The sequence below is a fragment of the Trichoderma aggressivum genome, assembly GCF_033847375.1.
Source record: "Trichoderma aggressivum f. europaeum strain CBS 100526 chromosome Unknown scaffold_005, whole genome shotgun sequence".
In the NCBI taxonomy this organism is placed as follows: Eukaryota; Fungi; Ascomycota; class Sordariomycetes; order Hypocreales; family Hypocreaceae; genus Trichoderma; species Trichoderma aggressivum.
In genome coordinates this window covers 680,115-703,334 of record NW_026946371.1, presented here as the reverse complement: position 1 = coordinate 703,334, position 23,220 = coordinate 680,115, and the positions used below count along the sequence as shown (strand labels likewise).

The following is a 23,220-nucleotide window of genomic DNA, read 5'->3' as shown; positions in this document are numbered from 1 at the left end:
TCTCTGCCCCTCTTGATCATTCTCCCCTACCGTAGAAGTCTCAACACCTTCTGATTCTCAACATCCCACTTTGCATCTTTATTGGACCGTGTCTTTCAGATCTCTTGAGCTATGGCCCGTCATCTCCCGTTTGGTTAATGCTACAGAAGTCCGAAACCCTCGTTCAAGGCTTTTCTAAGTTTGTTTGCAGTAGTTTCAAGGCAGAACGAAGGGATACATATGTTCCATACGTAAGGTTTAATTCTCTGCCACTTTAGGAACATGTACCTAATAGACAGCTTATCCCACACAGTCAAATATCGAAAAGTAAACCGCAATTTGGATCAATTCATCTAGCGAAAATATATCAATCTTAGTAGATGTCTTTGTATCTCTTAGAAGTATGCCCCCCTCTCTCCTGTAAAATTCTCCTCGATTCTCCTGGGGCCTTCTCAGTCATCTTCAAGCAATTTCCGCGGGCATCGCATTCCGTCTCATATTAATACACATAAAGATGAATCTCAATATGCAAGCGATAAGAAAGCAAACTCCCACGACAACAATGCATGCAATGCAGAAGCCAACATTTACACGATCATCTTTGGCCCTGAAACGTTCCAGCCACGCACAAAATCGAATAATGAGGAAAATATTAAGGAAGAATCTCCCGGAGAACATATATGGTTCTCCCTGTCGGGTTTCATCGCTCCTTTGCGGTATGGGTCGCTTGATGAGTGTAGAAACTAATGGGGGTCCAATTCCGCTACATAGGTAGGTAGCTGAAGATAAAAATAAGAGGACGGTAAACATGGCGTCCATCAGACCTGTGGGTCCATTTGAATAGCCACGGTGGACCATAATGTAGACCGTGAAGCCGGTAAGAGGAAGGAATACGACCATCGAGATGCCGCGCAATATCTGGTGTTTCTTGTCCGAGGAAGCGTGTATTTCCATTATTCTTAACCGCCCAAAGGACGTCGCCGTATCAACGAATGAAGAGACAACTGTGGCGGCTCTCTTGTTGCTGGCAAAGGAATACCGCGTAGTAGTACCGAAGTAATAGAGGAAAGAGGAGAGCAGTAACTGTTGTAAAGTTTTGACTGTTGATGGGATTTAGAGATGGGTGCATGCAGAAGGCCACATATATATAGTCGTTACGGTCGACAAAGAACTTATTTAACCCTCTTGAGCACGTTGACGCGCTGTGAGTTGGGGAAACCTTTATTCGGATCCTCTTTGTGAGTTGGGATGATGCCGATCCATGCTTGTTTGCGGTGGTTTTCAGGGGAGAAGAAAGGTATTACCCAAGAAGAGATTGGTACAACTTTAAGAGATTCAAACTTGATGGATGGATGACCGTGATTGGTATTTATTATTATAATATCACGGGCCCGAGTCTCAAAGTGCAATGTAACCAATGTCCAATTGTCCCCTTCGTTCTTTGCCTATTCTCCTGGGCCGTAGATCCTTGTACGCTGTAGGGAAGCATTATGGTACAATTCCAATGGTAAATGAGGGCTCACCGTTTATTCATGCCAAATGCCGCGAGTCTGGCTCTTGAGACAGTCAAGTAATCAAACATGTAAGGTCACAAACACAACACGCCCAATGCTTTAGAGCAATGTAACATTTCTACGGTCACTTGGGTACCTGATAGCTCACAGTGAGGAACCTACATGAATATTGCCATCAGTAGCCAGTACCTATGCGGATCAATTCATGATACCAATGCATACTCATACTTCTCAGCTTGCCTGCTCACTGTGCCTCTTCATCCCTCTCGATCCTTTCCGCCCTCCCCGTCATCTCCCCCCTCTCCGCCCTATCCTCCCTCTCGATCCTCTCCGCCCCATTCAAGCTTCCCACGCCCTGTTGAGCTCCCAATCTCTGTATATTGATCGTCACGGTGTCTCGTTCCTTGTCTTCCTCGGCCCATTTCTTACGGATTTCTCGAGCTTGCCCAACCCACGATTGCCTGTCTGACCAGCAGAACAAAGTATGCTCCAACAATCCCCATGCCAGAACGGAAATACATGCAATGCAATATGCGACGTTTTCCTTTTCTTCACGGATCCTAAAGTGCGATAGCCAAGTAGCAAAACGAATCAAGAAAACGATTCGAACGGCTATGCTGGCAAAGAGGTCAAGTTTTAGTTTTAGAGGCCCGAGTCTTACGCTTACCCCCGCTAAGAGCGTATACATCCGGGGAAAGACGGTGGCGAAAAAACAACAGCAATAGACAATGGCCCAGAACAAAAAGAAGGCAAATGCTGCTTTGCCGTATCTTGTATCTCCGCCTCGATGCCGGTGATCAAACTCCTGAAATTGATTACACAGCCATATATCGAGGACGATGTATCCAGCCGTAAATGATGCAAAGTAAAAAACTATGAGTGCGTAGCGTATAACATCTTTGGATCGCATCTTTGCTAGACGGTTCGTAACGCGGCGTCTGAGATGGGGTGTCGCGTTGCAGTGTTGGACTGAAGCGTCAGGTGGAGATGCAAACAAAGTGCATAGATTGGGCGAGAATAAATGAGCTGGACAACCGCAAAGAAAGGGACAGCAGTTGTGTCGAAAGCGCGTTTCCCGCTACTGGTCGGACAATAGCAAGAGATTAGGAGTAGACGAGCAAGTAGAGATAGAGTGGTGATTGTTAAAGAGAAGAGTTGGGTGAAAGCAGTAGAAGGGCGAAGATCTCATGGGAGGTATTTATACTCGCCATTGCCACCAGCAAACGCACGCACCCCGTGTTGTTAAGTTCTTTTCTCACTGTTTGCGGGATCTGAGTGTTTGTCTAAACGACCATTCTTGATTAAAGCTCATTGTAGCTTCAAACAAGACAAAATTGGTACGACCCAGGAGAACGCTTTGTTCAAGCATGTCTTTGTCCATCGGGGATGCCGGCCTCGGTCTGACACTGAAGCTTCAAGGGAGAACAAAGGCGTTTTATTGAGAACAGAAGAGATTCCAACCGGGGTCAAGCATGTAAGGCTTTGACGCCGTGTTTGTTCCACAATACCTAGGCAACTTCATACAAAGAACCGTATATTTTTCAGGCAGCCATCGGGATTATGTATTTCAGGCAAATACTGATTAGGACGCAAGTCATCCGACCAATACACCAGTGACTGAGTGTGATTCAAGTGTCAGAATGAGACGCGATAGAAACTGTTTTATTTAGCATCTTAGTAGTAAATAAGGGCATCTGGCTCTTCAAATTACCTACTACTATCACTACTTTCAGCTGCTGTCAACATTTTCTTCCAGTATCTACTAGTACTGCTACATTTTTTAGTATCTGCTACTGTATTTACATTCCTCTAGTTGCTAGTAGCATCACCCATAACTAACTTATGTAGTTTTATATTTAGGAGATGAATGGGATACGAAATAGTAGACTTGTAGTACCAGCTAGTTTTTCCCTATATTTAATTCTCGCGTGTATTTCTCCGCAAATGTCCTTGTCGATCATACGAACATAGCTTTCCACTCTAGATCCTCATTGCTCATTCCGGCGACCATCTCAACAGGCTCCTCTGTTCTCTCCAATGTCCGTTTGGCCACTCTCACGGGCCGCCCGCGCTTTACGTTTGCTGACACGTGGGTTGAAATAGTGCCGAGACCATAGATCTAAGAAGCAAAAGACCACCCATGAAAGATGAATTGCGGAGAGAACAGTGCCTAAAAGGCAGAATTCGGCACTCCGAGAATCGCCAGTGGCCTTGAATTCTTTATGCCACTTCGAAAACGGATATACCAATAAAGGATCGAAAACCAGCATAAAGATACCACCTGGCCAAAAGAATCCATAAGGTTTGTACAAGTTCCTGACAAACAATGCTACATGGTAGCCAATCTCTAGGATGAGTGCGGTCACGGCGAAGAGGGCAAAGGTGTTATCTTGGGGTCGATTCTGAATGCTGAACTCGGTTGATTCAGGAAATACCCAGCAACAGACGGCTACGAACCCAATTGCAAAGGCAGCGTGTAGTATAGTCGAGATTATATTTCCACATTCGCGGGAGCTGCGTGTGGATTCATGAATGCAACACTCGTGATGCGACATGGTTGGAAGCGTAAGCGCGGCTTTGGTGGGTAAAGTAGCGGTAAATGGTGATTGAAGAGATGTATGACGGTGAGAGGGCAAAGATCCAGGGGAGCGTTATTTATATGTCACTGTTGCTCTCAAAGAAGCATATGTCCGACGCCATTAATGAGGTTACACCACAAAGTCAAAAGTCTTTGTTGAAATCTGCCTTTGTTGATTTATGCTAGCCGTAGCTTCAAAGAAGAAATGACCGATACGTCCTGGGAAAACCTTTGTTCAAACTTGCCTTTGTTAACGGGATGATTCCGACTTTGATTGGCTGAGGTTGTTGCTTTCAAGGACAATGGAAGCGGTTGACTGAGGATAGAAGATGTTGGTATAATCCCAGAAGTTGTTTGCTTAGACACCCTGTACTTGGTTGAGATATGAGTAGAGTTCATGCATCAATTGCTAGGCAAGTTATGATGGAATTAATGTATTTGACACCCAGTGGAACTGTTACCGTCACTTATATATTAGTACCTAGTTTCATGCTGGGAGACGGTTATCAATTTTCAATCAGCGACCCAAATCATCTTGCCCCAAGGCTGGTAGCTGTGCTTCTTACTACATGTACCCACATCACCCATATCTAGTAGCTTGTAGATGAACCTTTCAGTACATCCCAATCTCCCTCTCAGACTCCTTGTGAATCTGTCTGGTCCAGTACAGTTGAGTTCTTCTCTCTGGGAACGAATATCCTGCCCCACCAGCGCTTTCCACACCACTCCATGAAATTCCCAAACCACTCCGTTTTATCAATCCTAGAATGATGCTTAAAACTGCCGGGGAACTCATCCCATGTCCCTTCCTTCTTGCGGGAGCACACATCAACCACCAGTGCGCATATCCTGATGGTGTGGAAGACGATCAACACGAAGAGTCCAATACCCGTTAGTGCAACCTCAAGTGACAAAACATACTTCAATGCGGTACAAGTCTCCTGTTTTGGAGATTCTCCCAGGGCCTTGAAGTAAGGAAGCCATTTGACCAAACGTGCCAACAGCAGACTGTCAGCAGCCAAAAAGCCAGAAAGTGTGATGAGAGCAACAGCAGGGGGTATAACGTCACGACAGCTCCGGTCCCAGTCCTCCTTCTTGTTGGATTTTGCCTGTCGTACTAAGCAAAGAGAGGCGCACCCAGGAAGCCACAAGACCAGGTTTGTAATGATGGATTCAAGAATATGGAACCATATAAAGCTGGTAAGCTTGAGGATGCAAACCACAAAGCCAAGGAGGCCGAATTCTTCACCTGCGACTTGATGCTGGGTCCTAAAGTTGCGGAACACTGCCCAAAACCAGACGGCGAAGTATATGGTCGCCCCAACCCAGGCCAGAAGGACGATTATCGGGATCGCCGCTAGAAATAGGCCCAATAATTTGGCGCACTTGGTCTTTTTCCCCATTGAGAAGTTTAGAATGTGGTGTTTGATCGGGAGGTCTGGTCGAGGCGCGGAGCTTTTTTGACTGGCGAAAGAGTAGACAACTGTAGAGATTGGAGATTCCTGAAGCAATGGCAGAAAGATGAGAGAAAGCAGTTATGGCGAAAGAGACTTGTCTGAATGGCAGATGGAGCGGTGCCGGTATGTAGTGAGGATTGGCGAAGCGATACTGAGTGCAGAGTGTTGGGTGTTGAGTGTTGAAGAGAGGAGTTGGAGGAAACATTGTAAAAGGACGAGATTCGGTAGAGGATTTTATACATTGTTGCCGTCAAAGAATCATTCACCCGACGTTGTTCAGCGTGCCTGCGGATACCCTACAAAAGGGAACTTCTTTGTTCAATGCTGCCTTTGTCCACCTGGGTGATTCTGGTGAAACACGTTTGCTATGGCTTCAATGGGTACTCACGGCCAGTGAGCGATTGAAGAGCGTTTGGGCCTATACAATAAGACGGCGGGTAGGTGCGGGAAAATGAATCGTCGGATTGTTTGCGTTGCATCAAGACAGTCAAGGGGAACATGATGGTTCTTTGTTCTTCGTTCGTTTGTACATGTAGTTGAACCCATCCACATCCAATCATCCCCAGCTGTATGCTGGACTGGGATATCAGGGCCATCCGTTATCCCGGTTCCTTTTATTTAGTAATACTAGGTGGTATTCAAACTGGATTGTTATTGAAAGGTGGAAAGCTTTGTCTTTGCAACAAGCAACACGAGTGATGCATCGTTTCGCCTTGTAGTCTCTACAAGCGGTTGCGGACTGGTGACACACGGAGCATGTAGGAATCAATGACCACTCTCTTTCACTTGCCAAACGCCTTATTGTGAGAATATTCACATGTATCATACAGATCTTTTTGGTGGGCGTAGTTAAGTTCTAGATACATGTAGTTGGAGTTGGAGTTGATCGATTGAAGTCACTATGGCGAGTGTCTTCGGCTTGCTCTTACAAACATGAACACCTCTACAAACAGACATGGCGATGCCCTTGAATTGGCTACATCGCAATTCAGTTTAATTGGTGAGAATATAATAAATAAAAATCGACATCATTGATGCAAGGAGAGCGTGAGTGTCGCAACGATGAACCACACCCAACCAATCCTTCATCATATTAAAGAAGATGCAAGCCCTGATTCGTTAGGTAGAGGCTGCAGGCTTCATGGTGTGGCGGTGCTGCATGCCTGACAATGGCGGTGCAAACTCGCCCTCACGCTCAGCCCAACGGATGGATCCTGCATTCCTTCTCCTGATTGATCGACTCCAGACTGCATCTCTACTCCGTACAGCTGCATCTTAGCAGCTTAACAGCACATGGGCAATCATCACCCTATGCCGTGATAACTCACAAACTCAACAGCCCCGGCGTGACCACCGGAATCCACCGCCCAGCCACCTCGTGCACCTGCTGTGGAACCACGACACACGACACACACGATGGCCAACAGAACGACAAGGTTCCGCTCAGGCCGCATCCCCCTAGGCGCAGGTGAAGGTTTTTGGACGGCGCTTGCCAGGGGGGTTCGTCGCTAGGGACTGACGCTGGACACGGTTGCGATGAATCAGTGCAGAACACGGGGGCGGACGGACTGACGGGACCCCTGGTAGCTTGAATGCGTTGATGCCCTGGGGCGAGCAAGGACGGCAAAGACTGGGAAAAAACCTTGACGAAACCGAACCGACGTGGCCCTGCTGATGCTGGTGCTGATGCCGGTTCTGGTGCTGGTTCTGCAGAGCTCGACTAACTACTAGCAGCTGATGTCTTGTCCTCGTATTTAACAGACACACAGACCTCTCTTCTCTTTTCCTTCTCGACGACAAGAGACGCAGATACAGGCTCCCTTCCAGTCTCTCCATCTCCAGACTCCCCAGACTCTCCAGACTCCCTCCAACTCTTCTACGATATGCCTGCCTTCACCGGCACCACCCCCGAGTCCATGCTCGGGCGCAACGACTCCCTCAACCCCGAAGCCACCTGCAAAGGCTTCACCTCCAACGGCCGTCCATGCCGCCGCCCCGTCAGTCCAGCAGGCAACCCGCCGCGCAAGAACGGCAAGAAACTGGCGCCCAGCAAGGACGACGACGGCGAGGACTCGTACTGCTGGCAGCACAAGGACCAGGCCGGCCGCTCGCGCAAGTCCAGTTCGGCCCCGCGCCCGTCCCCCTACGCCGGCGGCATCGCCGAGGAGCGCTCCAGCCTGGATACCCTCGCCGACAGGCTGGGGCTGGTGGACTTGAACGCCGCTCGACCTGGCCGCTACGACCCCGAGAAGCGCCATGATAATAACGAGAGGCCCAGGCCAAAGTCGAGCACCTTTTGTTTCTGCTTCACCGTGCCCGAGGAGGACTTTGATGAGCCTCCCCGGCCTGCCCAGCCAAGGCCGCAGCCTCAGCCTGTTCAACATGCTCGACCGTCTACCTCGTCAGCCCGTCCGCAGGGTCACTCTCGCCCTACCACCTCTTCGGCTCCCACGGCAGGCCACCTCAAATCTCTCATCCCCGACGCTCTCGACGCCCACACAACCACGACCCTCATGGCCGAAGTCGCCAAGCCGCCCTCTGACGCCGACGAGCCCGGCTACATCTACATGTTCTGGCTGACCCCCGAATCGGCCGCCGAACCAGCCCCTGTCGATGCCGCAAGAAGTCTCCTCCAGCCTCCCCCTCACAACGGCGGCAGCCGCAGCAGAAGCCCCAGCGACGTTGTTACTTCGTTCCAAAACAAGAACAGCAGGGACCCGAAGCCAAAGACGATGCTTCTCAAAATCGGCCGCGCCGCCAACGTCCAGCGCCGCATGGCCCAATGGTCTCGCCAGTGCGGCCACGACATCACCCTGCTCCGCTTCTACCCTTACATTTCCTCATCCGCCCCCTCGTCCTACGACGCTTCTTCCGCCTCGTACGCCAGGGGAAGAGCCCCTTCACCAGCTTCTGCGGCCTCTCCCCACCCCACGCCTCACGTCAAAAAGGTGGAGCGCCTCATTCACCTCGAGCTCGGCGGAATGGGTCTTCGCGCCGACCTCGGCGCCTGCGAAGCCTGTGGACGAGAGCACAAGGAGTGGTTCGAAGTCGACGCTACGCGGGACGGCGTCAGGATGGTCGACGACATTATTCGACGGTGGGTGGGCTGGGATGACGGCGGTCTTGTAGGCGGACGATGATTGATGAGGGATGCGATTGGGTTTACGAGTGAAGGGATATGTTTATATGCGCATTGGCATGTTTCGTGATGGTTTTGAAGCATGATGTTTATATGGCATGGAACGGCGTTTATGACTCCTAGAATAGAATACAGACAGACAGATAGTATACCGCTTAGAAATGAATTGAGCGCTTGAAGCATTTATATAAATGATCGAGTACACTGCAAAAGTGAATCGGTACGTCTTTATTGCACGAGCATCAAATCTCGACTCCATATTGGCAAAGAATAGCCCTCGAGGCAAAGTAAAGCATACTTGTTCGTTGAAGACTCACCAGTACTAAACTGGGATAACAAGCGCCAAGTACTTTCTCAACAAAAGTATCAATACTTATAACTAATTTTAATCCACATACATCACTCATCGCAGTTCATATACACGCCCCTCATGGCGGACATCCCATACAAACAATACCAACAATCCATCTCACGATCCAGCACAGCACGTTAACACGTTTCCATCCATTCCCCTTAGTATCAAGCCCATAATTCAGAGTTCTAATACGGATCGGAGCAATATAGTTTGGACCTTGTGTATTCAACCCCCGGTTTCAGTTCGATGAGCAAGATTTTAGACATTCGACCCAAACTATCCGAAGCCACAGGATAGGTCATATGACGGTCAAAAAACAAGGCGATTTGAAAATCATAAAAGCTTGAATAATAAACTCAATAAAGGGCTACTAAAGCAAACTTCAAGCCCAAGAATACTCTACATGGATACGTATCGATGCCTTAGTACCTACAAGGTGAGTATACTGGTATTGGATGCTTGTCAACTGGGATTGCCGAGTTGATATGTACACTTTGAACTATCACTTAAGAAAACCAGACGCACTCAATCCAGCTTAATCACTATACTCTAGAGCAAACCTACTTCACCATCACCTCAGCGTCTATACGAATTGCTTGCACCAAGATGAAAAGAATCAATAAAAGACCCAGGTAAATGCAACATGTGTGGTATTGGTATAGTACGACTATTAAACATTGCATCATAAGCTTCCTTTCGGCACAAAGCCACACCTCCACCAGGGTATCAACTAAAGCCCACACAAGATTATCATCGTCAAGATGTTTATTAAATCCCCCATTTACTGGGTAGTCTCCTCCTCGTGAGTGTGGATCGGAGGCTTCTCGGTGTCGTGGGCAATCTTGGCCTCGACGTCGCCGCGCTCGGCACGGACAGTGAGGTTGGTTGCGACCTTGGTCTTCCAAGCGGGAGTTCCCAGGTAGGGAATGCCGTTGGGGTCCTCAAACATGGCCTCGGTCTCTTCCAGCGTCTTTCCGGCAGTCTCGGGGAAGACGAAGAAGACGTGGAAGAAGGCAACGGTGTTGAAGACGGCGAAGATGAGGTACGACTTCCATCTGATGTTGGCAAAGGCCACGGGGGTAAAGAGACCCAGAGCGGTGTTGAAGGCCCAGTTTCCAGACGTGGCCATGGCGACACCCTTGCCTCGGAGACGGAGAGGGAACAGCTCCGGGGGGTAAGTCCAGGAGACGGGACCCCAGGTGGGTGCAAAGGAAGCCACAAAGAGATAGGTGCAGGCGATGAGACCCTTGGCGGGAGCACCGGTGACACGCATCGACTGGGCAGCAACGTGGTCGATACCGCCGGGAACGACTTCACCGTAGGTGGCGAGAATACCGGCGTTGGCGTACATCCACAGGGCCATGAGAACGGAACCAACGAGGAGCGTGGGGCGGCGACCCCATTTGTCGACCCAGAGCAGGGCAGGAATGGTCATGAGAACGTTGATGATGTACTGGATGGACGAGGCGAGCAGGTTGGCATTGCCGCTGTAACCAGCCATGGAGAAGATGTTGGCAATGTAGTACACTGTGAGGAATATCAATTAGTCCAATTGCACTCTACAGCAGCATTGTAAGAGATACTTACTCATGACGTTCATGCCAGTCAGCTGCGACCAGATCTGAGTAAAGAGACCAATAAAGGTACGGTTGAGCATGCGAGGCTTGAACAGGTCGAGGTAGGTGACATCGGAGTGCTGGCGCTCAAACTCGCACATGTCCTTGATGTCCTGCAGCTCGTAGGCGACAAAGGGGTGGTTAGGGTCACCCTTGCCGTGGACCAGAGTGAGGACGGCGCGGCAGTCCTCCCAGCGGTCCTTGCGGGCGAGCCAACGAGGAGACTCGGGAAGAAGCATCATCATGAAGAAGAGGAAGAAGGCGGGGACCATCTGGAGACCCCATGGGATACGCCAGGCGGCCGTGTTGTAGCTGACGGGGTTGTCATCGCCAATGAAGGAGCAGCCATAGGAGATGTAGTACATGATGAGAATGCCCCAGGTGATGGCCCATTGCTGCATACCAATGAAGCGACCACGCTTGGAGGGAGGAGAGATTTCGGCAATGTAGACGGGGACCTGAGCAGATTCGATACCGACGGAGAGGCCGTTGATGATACGGGCGACAATGAGCATACCAATGTTTTGGGAGGCACAGGAGAGAGTGGAACCAATGACCCTGGGGGTGACGGTGGTTAGCAGGTGAAACATTTTGTCCCTTTTTTCTTCTTTGTTCTTTGCTCACCAGATGATACATCCGACCATGATGGAGTACTTGCGGCCCAGTCGATCAGACAGAGGACCCGAGATCAGAGCTCCCAGCCAGGAGCCGGCAGCCATGGAGGCGGTGATGCCGCCCTGGACGAGAGACCGCGGACCACCACATTTGCCGTCGGCCGTGGTTGGCGGGTTCTCATCCTGGTTGAAGTAGCAGAGATACGACTGCTCGGCCAGCTGGGCCGACACAGACGAGATGTCGAAGCCGAAGAGCGCGCCGCCGACGACGGACACGCCGGCAATCACGTAGATGTTGCCGATAGCCATGGCTCTCACTCTTGGTGCGTTGTGTAGAGGACCTTGACCATGAAATCGTGGGTGACAGAGCAAAGAAGAAGAAGAGGAGGAGAGGGGGGAAGAGGATGAGAGATGGAAGGGGGAGGGCCTATATATACTCGCGGTCCGTTACGCCGGAATTGTGCGAGCAGCTGCCAGTGAATGCTGCGGGCAGCTGTCCGAGCCTGTCTGCGGCAGTTTCCCAGATTTTGCCAGGCATGTGGCCCGTGGTCCGTGGGCAGATACAACGAGACAGACGATCCATTGAATCAAATGCTTTTTTTTCTCTCAGACCCCGGTCTCGCCTCTTTTTTAGTGTGCTGGGAAGCTTTCCTGGGATTCTCCATCCATGAGGAGAGTTGCTCGGGGCAAGCCACGGGGCTCCAGGATCGCCAGGATCCGGGGTATCGAGTACATGGCACGCCCATGGGTGGGTTCTCGCGGGAGGAGTACTAGGTAGCATCGCCGTAGCATCGCCGTAGCATCGCCGTAGCATCGCTGTAGCAGGTACTGACGCTTCCGGGACGTGCAGAGGCGCATGTACAAGCACAAGCAGCAAGCAGGAAGCGCGTGTAAGTCGCATGCGGGATGAGGAGACAAGACGGCTGGAGTTGGTGCATGTACGTACGAGTACATGGTCCGATGTACCGCTCCGAGTACTGCCCCATCCGGCACTTTGTACCTTGGACGCCGACACCCCTGACCCCCAAGAGTCCCGTCTGTTCTGCTCCCCCACCACCCCTCCGAGGTTGGTTTGTCTGTATCTCCAGGTCCAGGGATCGGAGCTGGGGAAAGCGGAAATGGCGTTGGATGTTGGGATTGGATTGGAGTAGGTAGTATTTTGTGGGTTGGAGAGGAGGGGGGCGGTCGATGCAAAAGTCCAGAAGCAGCGGCGTGTGCAGCATACATGCAGTATACAGTACGAGAATGAGGATGAGACTTGGACTGGATGGTGGTGATTGGAAAGAAAAGAGAAGAGAAACAAAAGAAAATACACGTAAATGGCGGATGAGCTTGTAATCGAAGCCACTCGAGGCGATGGGTACCTTGCCTGGCTGGGTGTCTGTACTCGTGCTACTCCCAGGTACACGACACGACTGACTCAATTGATGCATACAAGGTTCGCTTCTTCGTGTTACGTACAACAACAGCAGCTTCTGTCTCTCGACTAGCAGAAAAGCATCAAAGCAGCTCCGCCAAACGTGGTGCGATGGGTTATAGTAGGCTAGTAGTACCAACGATACACGCTCGTCAGCTCGCACAAAGTGGTCCTGTTAGTCCTTGTCCCGGTAACACCACCCGCCGTCACACGGCCGAATCTTGCCATTTGCTTCCTTGGGCGCATGTTTCTCGAGTTTCTTACACGTAAATGCCAAAAAAAAAAAAAAAAAAATACAATCCATACGGCACCCCGGTCCATCATGCCGCTTCCAAGGCACACACAAGCTTTCCTTGCCAATGGCTCATCCTTTGCCTGTGCTAGCCGGGCCCCGAGTTAAGCCCCATGCTCGAGGATCGCCGGCTGGTCTGTTGGACTTGCAGCCTCTTGTCCTTGTTCGTCCTCCCGAGTCATCTGGGGGGGTGTTGCATGTCGCCGAGAGTCTGGCCGCCGGAGGGGGGTGAGGTTGGTTGGTTGGGAGTCGTCTAGATGGCCACTAGAAGCTGGCAAGAGATGGCGATGCAGCGAGTATAGGTTGCCAAGGCTGCCTCCTCTTGGCCACGGCCTGCATTTGCTGTCGGCAGCAAGTTGCCGATTGCCTCCAGGGCGCATCTGGCATAGCATTGGCATACTGTATATTGTGGTGTGCGAGGCGTGGCATGGCACCAGGACTTTGTCGCGGTGCTGCTCATTGTTTTGGGGGCGCTTTTGACTCACCCACTCACTCATCCCTTGCTTGCCCTGTCCTCTGGTCTCGATGCACGACGGGCCCAATCACATTCCATCCTCCTAGTACTCGTGCTTACCGCTACTACAGAGCATGTGCGAGCATGTGCGAGTACTCTACGGGTTGTATCGTACTAGACTATCCCGAGCTGCGTCTGGCATACGAGTACCTAAGGTATACATCAAACGACACACACGCCCACAGTCACATTGAAAGCAGCCCGGCCTCGTATGTCGAAAGATGGAGGTTCATGCTAGCGGAGGCGCCCTTGTCCGCTTCGGCGCTAGCTCCCGACTCCCAGTGGCTCGCCGGCCAGGGCTTTTAGGTCTTTTTGGGTCTTTTTAGGTCCTTTCAGGCCTCGGCGCCACTGAAGAGGCGCCCCTGTGGCTCTCTCCACTTCCCCGGCTTTGGCCAAATGACGTCGCCTGGTCGAAATTATCCTCCGCCGGCTTTGGCACGGCAATGCACAAGGAGAGCGGCAGTCGTTCGGTATTGCTAGAGCGATGAATCTGGCTGGTCTGGCTGCTTGCGTATCTTGCAGTATTCAGCAATAAGTAATATTTGTGCTGTGCTGTTTACTAGGTATACAGTACTCTAGGTAGTCCAGGTAGCTGGTAAAGTTACTTGTAGGGCCACTTTCATGGGTGGCTGGTGAAACCCCAGAAGAAAAAAAACAGGAACCCGCCAACTGCATCCATTGTAGGTAGTACTTAGATTCGGATTTACTCGTCACAATAACTCAAACCTCCAGGCAGCCCCGCAGCAAATACGGCGAACCTGGCACTCTGGCTGTCCATCACCGACTCAGAGCGGCAGTGATCGGCTTTTGCGGTTGCAGGATACGCTCTGCCCACGGTGTTTGTTCCGAAATCCTCACACGGTATCGCGCGAAAAGCTGCATCCGCACATGACCAGATCGCATCTTGTCTCTTGTCTCGCCCTCGCCAGGCCTCGTTTGCCAGTCACAGTCACTCGGCCGGACATGGACCGAGTGCCCACTTCTCCTGATCCTGTGTGTACGAGCACAACGTCCAGGTTGCTGGTGCTGGACAGTACTGTATAGCCTCACTCTCACTCTCGCCCGCTGCTCGTCACACCACCAGCCCATGTAGCTCCGTCGTTGGCTGATTCGAGGCCGCTCTGCTCCTCCGCTCCGCATGGCTCCAGCCTGCCGATCCGCTCCCGGCGTCTTGTCTCGTTTTGCTTTCTCACGAGTACCTTCGTCTTTGTGATGATTCACGCCAGTCATCGGGGGAACAGAGCATCTCTCCAGTCCCTGCTTCCCCTCGACTCCAACTCAGCTCCTCGACTCCACTGCGATGGTCCGATGCAACGCAAGATTGTACGGTATGGGTAAGCAGCAACCCCGTCAATCTGAGGGATGGAGACCTCGCACATGGCACGGATCCTTCACATACAGTTCGTTCGACACGGTGCCAGCAGCGGCCCAAGCTCTCCATCTTCCCCAAGTCTACTCTAGCAATCTAGGCATGCATGTCCTTCTGCGTTGCTGAGTCGCTCCATCGTCGATTGTCGACAGCCAACGCCAACAACGACAAGTGCTTCTCTGCACGTCGTCTTGGACCCCCAATCCATCACCTGATATGGCCCAAGCAACCAACCTCGATCCAATCCAATGCTTGCCTCCGCGCTTCGGACTTTATGACGTCGTCCTAACGCCTGTCAAGACGTTGGAGTCGAATCCTAAGAATGTCACCAGCCGACGGCTCTCAACTGAATCCCTCGCGCCTCACCTCGCCTAAATGCCTCCATCTGCACGGGCATCAGCAAGTTTCCGATCAGCCAATGGGACCCCTCGCAGCTCTATTGTTTCTCTATAGAGTTATACCTCCGCGGGCTTTAATCCTCTGAGAGCTGCACACGCCCCTAGCGAGCCGTACCAGGGCCCTGCCGTCCTGAATTCATGCACGGTGCTTGTACGCTCGAAATGGCCGTCGGTTTACCCATGTGGGCGACAGCCGCCGCGGCCCAATCCTGATTATTCTTGCTGAAATGATCATCAAACAGCAGCGGCTTTTTTAGCTCCAAGGCTTTCCACGGACACGAGAGCAAGCCTAACCGCATCCTCATCCTGGCTCCCCGGCCCATTTCCATTGGAGCGGATCACAATTCCACGGAGCTTCTCCACTGCTGCTGTTGTCTCTTTTTTCCCCTTCTCGTCTTCTGTGAGTGAGTATGGTTTTCCGAGGCTGTTTCCGTCTGTCTTTCCGCACGAGGCTGACAGCATGTAACTGTGGAAATGGTGCAGTAACAATTGTTTACTCAGCATCAGACAGACGGAAAACCAAAGGAAAACTCATTTCCTCACAGAAAACATCGACTTTGGTGTATCAATGCGTGCTTTGCTTAGCCATTGGTGCTTCACATCGGCGGCTTGAGCTCGACTTGAGAAATGCAAAAGGTTTGTACCGTACAACGTTGTATCGCGCCCTTGAGCTTGCATCCGAGCCTTAAAACCGCGTGGCCAAATCAGCCCGTGATTAGAAACATGGCCAATGGTGGCCACCTTGTGACCCTTCCTTTCATGCCGTCTCCGCTCATCAAGAAGCCATGGAGCGTTGGCTTGGGCATACTGTACATGTGTTTTGGTATCGTACCATGGGACCGAAGGGATGCCTGCGCTAGACGGAACCAACAAGATTTCTTTACATCAACACCCATCTCCAATACTGTACACAGTACTCCGTATTCGTTGCGGCAACAGATCTTGCAGCACGGACATCTCGTTTCCCCGCCCGCCGTTACCTCGAGGATCTCAGCAATACAGTTACCAGATCTTGTCGGATCGCCAATCCCAAATTCAGTCTCCCATCCCGTCATTTTCGATGCCCAAGAAAGAAACAATGGCTGCAACGCGGGTAATTTCGTCTCGGAGGTATAAGGCGCCACACCAAGCCACCAGTCCCGTCGATATCCTGATTGGGAACCTTTGCGAGCGGCAACCCACGGCACCAACGTTGGCTGACCCGGTCGGATCGAGTAGCGCAGGCGATGCCCTACAGTAGCTTGGGCTGCAGTCAACCGTCCATTCATACCGCCAGAGTGACGCCGCAAGCACGATACGAAAAGCCGCTGATCTTCGGCACGGCGCTTCCATGGCCGGCACCGGGTTCTGAAGCTCGACTGCTCGGTGTTTTGATCGTGCCTACAAGTACGTAAAGAGGAGATCCTGCTCTCGGTGAATAACGCCACAGGCTCCACGGCCAAGTCGGCTGGACGGCGAAGGATTGACACCACAATCGGCCCTGCCCTGTCCCGACTAACACCATGAATGCTCCCAGCTCAAGCCCGCTCTTGGCGGCCATGTGGCCATTTGTGGATTTGCAGTCATTTTACTTGTTTGGTTTCTTCCTCTCCTCGCTTACACACGTACTGTCTCCGGGTACGTGAGCGTGTACGCGTATCCTTGAATACATTCCAGAAGCAAAAGGGGGAACAGCAAAGTACCGCAGCACGTGGGAAACAATGGCAGATGCCCATTGTCTAATCCGAGACTTGCCGATGCCGAGTTTCACCCAATTCTGTTTTGCTTGAAGCAGTTTTGATTTGCTAGCGCCTCGTACCCCGGTCAAGCATGAGCTGACAACTGCCAGTGATGCTGCACGTCGCCTTGGAAAACCCAATCTCCAAGACATCCATGTCATATCTTGGCTCTTGGGTGCCCTACTATAATTTTACAATTGTGATGTGAAACAACAAGCCGCGAATAGACTTGCATCTCGGGTTGTCTTCAATCTCATCTCGTCAGCCTCGCCGGAATCGATATGGCATAATCTGGAGCTCCCCACAACAAGCTATCTCGCCGAGCAAAGATACGCCGAGTCGGCTGCGGGAGGCACATGTCAGATTGCCAACAATGCAACATTCATATTCGGCACCGAATTTCATGTCGCCGGTCAAGAGGGAGCTCCACACTCGCCTACACCAGCTTCAGCCCTCAAATGCTCCGTGGGGGTTGGGAGAAGTCCATGTTGTTCTGAAAAATGGGATACACGACGTCTCTTGTCGAAATGCTGGTGGAAGCGACGGATACCGTGTTTGAATCTTCTTTGCTGCCTTCGGGCGCTTCTCGGTTGCATTGATCGAAAATTACGGGCGTATGGGGTCGGCCCGAGGAGCCTACCGTTTATCTAGTAACATTGCTGCCATGTTTGGATACGGGGAGATGTCCATTGGGATGTACTTTGTGGGGGAACGTTGATCAGGCTTGATGAGGTTATCGTACAGTGGAGTTTGGTATCTGGACTTGTGGTGCTGCGGTTTCGACTTCCTTCGGCCCGGTAGCTCAATGCAAGATGCGCAGTGGCAGATGACCAGAAATGAGACTTCACTGGATGTCGATATTCATGCACGGCCCGGCGGTGAGGACCGGATGCTGTCGAATGAAACGAAAACAGCGACGTCTTGCAACTTGTGACCCCGTAAATAGGCCGATGTGAATGGCACGGAGCTCTGTGCCGGGAGATGATCCGACGAAGAATGCTTCCTGTGGGTATATCACGGTCGAACTTTTGAAAAGTGAATCCATGGAATGCAATATTTTGAGCCTTGTCGGCCAATGCCTGGAAAATGATGGTTTTACGGTGCTGTGTGCGTGTAGTCAAGCATAAGAACGCTGCGTTCGGTTCTCGCGAAATACGAATCCAGGGGATCAAGGGGTCACAAGATCAAAGCTTTGCAGATTCACCGAGAATGGCGCCTTGGATCAGACCTGAAGCATGGAGAGGCCGAGATTGCAAGATGATCGTGGGTTTGACCAGTGACTTGGGTGTCTTGGGCGTTATGACGGGTCACGATTCACTTGGCTTCGCTAGGAAAGACGGAGGAGTGAATTTAGAAGGATGTTTTGGGGTTGGGTGTAGATGGATGGCTTCCCAATAAGCTTCGGATGGTATTGGGCTGGAAGCCGAGGTAGGTTTTTGTACGTGGTGACGTGATTTGGATTCTTGAGTGTCTGGGTATTTAGGGGTTTGTTGGCTGGGCATGAATATGGAAGATGTATAGTGGGCACGAGAGGGGCAATTGGATTCTTTGAAGGTTGTGGAACATTCAGATTCAGAGCCGTTATACGCAAAGAAGCTGTGTCATTGAATGACGAACTATTGACTAGAGAATATGAAAGTTTTACATGATGGCCTACGATTTTGGATTATGAGTTATTGCTATATCTTGTATTTTATTACAGTACTGTAACAGCTATGGGTGATGTGAAATTGTTTAGTATGCTTCATAAATAACTCGACTTTGAGTTATTATCTGTGTTATTGAATATTGGCCGGAAAGCTCATGGAGGACTTGCTATATTCTCTGCCAGTAATTCAATTGGTAGAGGAGAGCCTCTAATGAAAGACTGAGAAATTGAACAAGTACCTTGCGGAATGAGGAGTGTAACTGAAGAGCGCCAATTCGTTAAAGAAAGGGGGAACAAAAGCTTCCTTTGCTCGGCCAAACTAGGGGCGCCTAGCAATTAGCCTTGTAGATTCCTACCCGCCTACCTTGAAGCACTGAACGAACAGAAGAGACCATGTTGTTGCTGTATCGTATACAGCGTATTGTATTTTTTTTTTTCCAAACAAAGACGTGTTTATCTATTTGGACTATTCTATTAAGAAAAGTGCTACGTAAAGTATTGTAGTTGAAATATAATGGCTCTGGACAAGGAGAATCATTTCTTTGTGAAGCGACATATATTTGGTAAATGACAATAAAACCGCGGTCTCTCTTTGTCGTTACATCACACCTCACATGCTTTATATCAATGAACAAACATAATATTGATTGCTTTTCAGACACTCATGAATTTCATACTGTACTCTCCTTCTTTCCCTGCGAATACCAACTCGAGCAAAGATTCGAGTATACACGAAAGAGCGCTAAGATCAAGAGCTCTTTGGACATATACACATACCCTATACAGAAGTTTCTCTTTTGTCGTTGAACCGTATATATATAAAAAGCGGACCCTAGTTGCTCAGCATACCAACCCGAATGCACGTAAAGTCCTGACAAACATTGCCAGACAGAATTCGGTGACCCTGATAGCAGACACGCATATCTTGGCATCTAGTGTAAGTTATTCCAAGTAATACACGTCTATAAAACTCTTCTCCATCCCTATCATACATCCAACTTGCACAGCAATTCAAACCATCAAACCGCAGGCATTCATCAAAATAACAGATTCTGGTATATCCCTACTATGTACATAAAAAAAAAAGGCAACACAAAATTGCCCAGGCCGTAACCCAAAAAGTGCCAAAACTCATAAACAAAGCCCGTTTCGACGCAAGACGCTTTGTAACGTATATCATGTCCATAGCCAAAAAACGCTTCCTCATAAAAGAAAAAAGTACAGTCATATTCATACAAAAAAAAACACATCCAACCACATTTAATCTCCTCTCCATGATCCCTGAAACATGTGCCTCATCATGGCCGTCGGGGGAATGCTACCGTCGTTTGTGCTTTTCGAATGGTCCTGGCCCATGCCGAAGCCGTCAATGGGCAGGATCAAAATGTCGCCGATGAGGGTGGGCTCCTCCATAAAGGACAGATCCTGGGTGTCGTTGAGAAGAGGGTTGTACACCTGCAGCTGCTCAAAGACCATGTCGGTCCAGGCCGCCGGCCCCGTCGAGTTCATGACCTCGAAGCTCTCGGGCTTGAGCTGGCTGATGGGCACGCCGTGAAGAGCCGACAAGTCGTCGAGAGAGTTCAGCACGCGGTTCACCATCCTGGTAAAGACGGGATGGCCCGGAGCAGCAGCAATGGTCCACTGGCAGAACTGGAGCCAGTGGGGGATGTCGGCCCAGGGGCCGCCGTCACGGCGATCGAATTCGATCCCCACCACGAGACGGGCTTTACCCCGGAAGGCTTCCGGGACCCAGACGTCGACGGGCTTGAGGGCGAGGGTGTCGGTGTCTGTGTAGACGCCGCCGTAGACGCTGAGCAGCAGGTAGCGCAGGAAATCCGACTTTTGGCCCACGTTGCTGATGTTGTGGTAGGTGTCGATGATCTTGGGGTTGGTTTTGAAGTGGCTCTCGACGAACTCGTTACCACCCTTCTGGCCAACCAGAGTGCTGCAGGGATCAAAAGAGGATGGATTAGTAAATGGAAGATGGTACATGCATGGCATGGCAACCACTGGGTAGACGTACTATTGCCAGTCTGGGTTGGTGGCCAGCCAGGAAGCGGTAAATTCGAGCTGTCTGGCGTCTATGTGAACGTGGTTCGGGTCGCCCTTGAACGGCTGAGTCTTGGGCAAGACGATCTGCCAGATATTGGCGGGAATCAGGTGGCTGTCGTTGGACTTGCTGACCCGGCTGGTCCATTCGGGCACGCGGTTGCTAACGTAGTCGTCGTGGAACTTTTGCCTGCTCGAGTGAAGGGTCAGGCTGCCGCTGAGCCAGACCATGGAGAGCAGCACGAGGGCGATGCCGACGGCGGCGTAGTTGCGGTAGCGACGCTGGGAGACGTGGCCGAGGATCTGCCTCAGCGGCGAGAAGGAGTCTTGCTTTTCGTGGAGAAGCATGTTTGCTGGTGAGAGTCAAGGTCGCTGTTGTCGCTGTCTCTCTCTCCCACAAGTGTGTTTGACGACACGACAAGGCAGGACGACAAGACGAAAACCGCTCACGATGGTGACAACGACGACGAGGACAAGGAGCGCGAAAGAGACAAGGAGAAAAAGGCAACGACCCCCGGCCGGAGCTAGGAAGCACGACGGAGCCAATACGACGGCTTTACATACTCCTTTGAGCTCCTCCTGGTCAAGTAGGGAACAAAACAGGTGAGATTAAGCTGTCTTGGAGCATCATGCTAGCGCTGCGCCAGCACAGGCACAGATGGAGCCGGGCTGTGCCTTTTTGAATGTTTGTCTCAAATATGATACGGGAACGGGCTGCTTAGGCTGTTGGGGGGAAAAGAATCCATCGAGAGTCGGCAATACTCGTAGGATCCTCCCGAGCCGTACCGGACAGGATGGTTGCAGTGTCGAGACGGCCATGGCGCAATTTGGCTAAAACAATAACTCTGTATTTAAGCCTTTTTGCCCTCGGCCTTGCTCTCTGGACTCTGGATCCTGGGCTCTGGACTCTGGACTCTGGACTCTGGATTCTGGATTCTGGACTCTGGGTTCTTTTCCCACCCCCCAGCAGCCCGCAAGGCCAGTGGATCCCGCCATCGTCTACTAGTTCGTCGTCGAGCAGCTTCAATGGCCCGGCGTCTAGATCCCCTCTGGACCCTTTGAACCCTTTCGAACCCTTATGAACGAGGCCACTCGGGCCGCCGTGATTGGCCGCTGCGCCGCACCATAAGCTGACGTGCCCAATCGCTGAAGAGCGCCATGAAGCTGGTAAAATTGCCATGGGGTTTGGTTTGCCGGCTAATGGCGCGGCTAGATACTGTAGGCTCTATCGCCTCAGGAACGAGAGAAAAAGGCTTGGCTTGGCTTCTTTCTGTTTGGCAGATTTTCCCGAGTGGCGTTGCGTTGCGTTGCGTCCCATTTCTCTTCTCTTCTTTTCTTTTTTCCTTTTTCCTTGTTCTCTTCTGTGCAGTCAGTATAGCTTGGAAATAGCCGCTGCGATGCGACTCGACGAGTGACAATCCGCATGGATTCATTCACCGCGGTTGGCTTGACCATGTGCGAAGGATTTGATTCATCCAGTTACGAACTCGAGAGCCCCGGCGACTGCCTGTTGCAGTTAGAGGTGCGCTGCAGCGGCAGCACGTGAGAAGAGCGTGACGAGGGTTTCGGCCCACGCTAAACCCCGTATTCAATGCGCCCGTTCGGACAAGCTTTTTTAAACAACGAAAACTTCAGGGTTCAATGTTGGTACTATTTACGATGGTGATGGTGATGGTGATGATGATATACTGTAAATCTCGGGGCTGACATGGCCTCTCTAGTTGATGAAGCTCTCGACAACTTGCAGTGATGGCCTCAGTGTACTTGCCCACGCAGCAACACAGCACAACACCAACAGGCCATACATTAAGCCCTGTCAACCACGCAATTAAGCTTACCGCCCCCCCAAGTAGCATCGCTCCAAAGCCCTCTCTCACTCGCTGATCACTTCAGTCGATCCCTACCGCAATCCGCCATCCTTCCAATGTCTCGCATCCAAGCATCTCATCTTGTCTCGTCTCAATTTTTTTTTTTTTTGGCGTGTCTTGTCTCGTCTCACCCACGCATGTCTCAACCCGCCCGTCCATCTGTCTTAGCCTCAATCTTGTTTCTTCCTTCTCTTCTTCGTGCTTTGCTCTTTTTTGCAGCGTCCTCGTAATGCCAGGGATGCGTTAGGCAGTGCACGGGTACTCTACCCTACCCTTACATTAACCCCCCTCAAGGGAAGCAAACAGATACGAGTGTGTTCCGAGAGCTTTGGGCCGCCTGTGAGCAGGGCGATGGACTGGCCCGAGACACACTGACCAGAAGACGGAGCAACATCTCCCTCTGTTGAATCCAAGCTCAAAAAACAAAGGGCGTCGTCGTCTTGGCGTCCGAGTTCCCTTTTTATTCTGAACGCAAAGCCCAGTCCGATCGATGCATCGTATATTCGTGATGCGCATGACAACTCAAGCCCCCTCTAACATCTCATGCATCATGCATCGCAAATCCGCCGTCGGGTTCAAATAGTATTACCCATCAATTCAGCCCTTTCCGCCCCCCCAACATGCAAGCCATTCATTTTTGCCAGCCGACGTTGATGTTTGCCGCGAGGGTAATCGTATATAGCCGGCACAGCGAG

The 23,220-nt window shown here is 51.1% G+C and overlaps 5 protein-coding genes across 5 annotated transcripts; 1 reads left to right on the top strand and 4 right to left on the bottom strand.

Moving 5' to 3' along the window:
- Positions 1 to 4,706: 4,706 nt before the first annotated feature.
- Triagg1_2127 (uncharacterized protein) lies at positions 4,707 to 5,474 on the bottom strand (the record flags this gene model as incomplete). Its single annotated transcript, XM_062896274.1, has 1 exon — positions 4,707 to 5,474. One exon carries the CDS (start codon positions 5,472 to 5,474, stop codon positions 4,707 to 4,709), a length of 768 nt encoding a protein of 255 aa, XP_062758983.1.
- A 1,470-nt stretch (positions 5,475 to 6,944) lies between these two features.
- Positions 6,945 to 8,668, top strand: Triagg1_2126 (uncharacterized protein; the record flags this gene model as incomplete). Its single annotated transcript, XM_062896273.1, has 2 exons — positions 6,945 to 7,028; positions 7,298 to 8,668. 2 exons carry the CDS (start codon positions 6,945 to 6,947, stop codon positions 8,666 to 8,668), a joined length of 1,455 nt encoding a protein of 484 aa, XP_062758982.1.
- A 1,135-nt stretch (positions 8,669 to 9,803) lies between these two features.
- On the bottom strand, positions 9,804 to 11,561 carry Triagg1_2125 (uncharacterized protein; the record flags this gene model as incomplete). The annotated part of the gene is made up of 3 exons (XM_062896272.1): positions 9,804 to 10,549; positions 10,610 to 11,196; positions 11,263 to 11,561. The coding sequence occupies 3 exons, from the start codon at positions 11,559 to 11,561 to the stop codon at positions 9,804 to 9,806; spliced, it is 1,632 nt and encodes a 543-aa protein (XP_062758981.1).
- Positions 11,562 to 15,343: 3,782 nt separating this feature from the next.
- Triagg1_2124 (uncharacterized protein) lies at positions 15,344 to 15,704 on the bottom strand (the record flags this gene model as incomplete). Its single annotated transcript, XM_062896271.1, has 2 exons — positions 15,344 to 15,464; positions 15,520 to 15,704. The coding sequence occupies 2 exons, from the start codon at positions 15,702 to 15,704 to the stop codon at positions 15,344 to 15,346; spliced, it is 306 nt and encodes a 101-aa protein (XP_062758980.1).
- A 4,164-nt stretch (positions 15,705 to 19,868) lies between these two features.
- Positions 19,869 to 21,005, bottom strand: Triagg1_2123 (CAZyme family GT32; the record flags this gene model as incomplete). The annotated part of the gene is made up of 2 exons (XM_062896270.1): positions 19,869 to 20,553; positions 20,632 to 21,005. 2 exons carry the CDS (start codon positions 21,003 to 21,005, stop codon positions 19,869 to 19,871), a joined length of 1,059 nt encoding a protein of 352 aa, XP_062758979.1.
- Between the last annotated feature and the right edge of the window lie 2,215 nt (positions 21,006 to 23,220).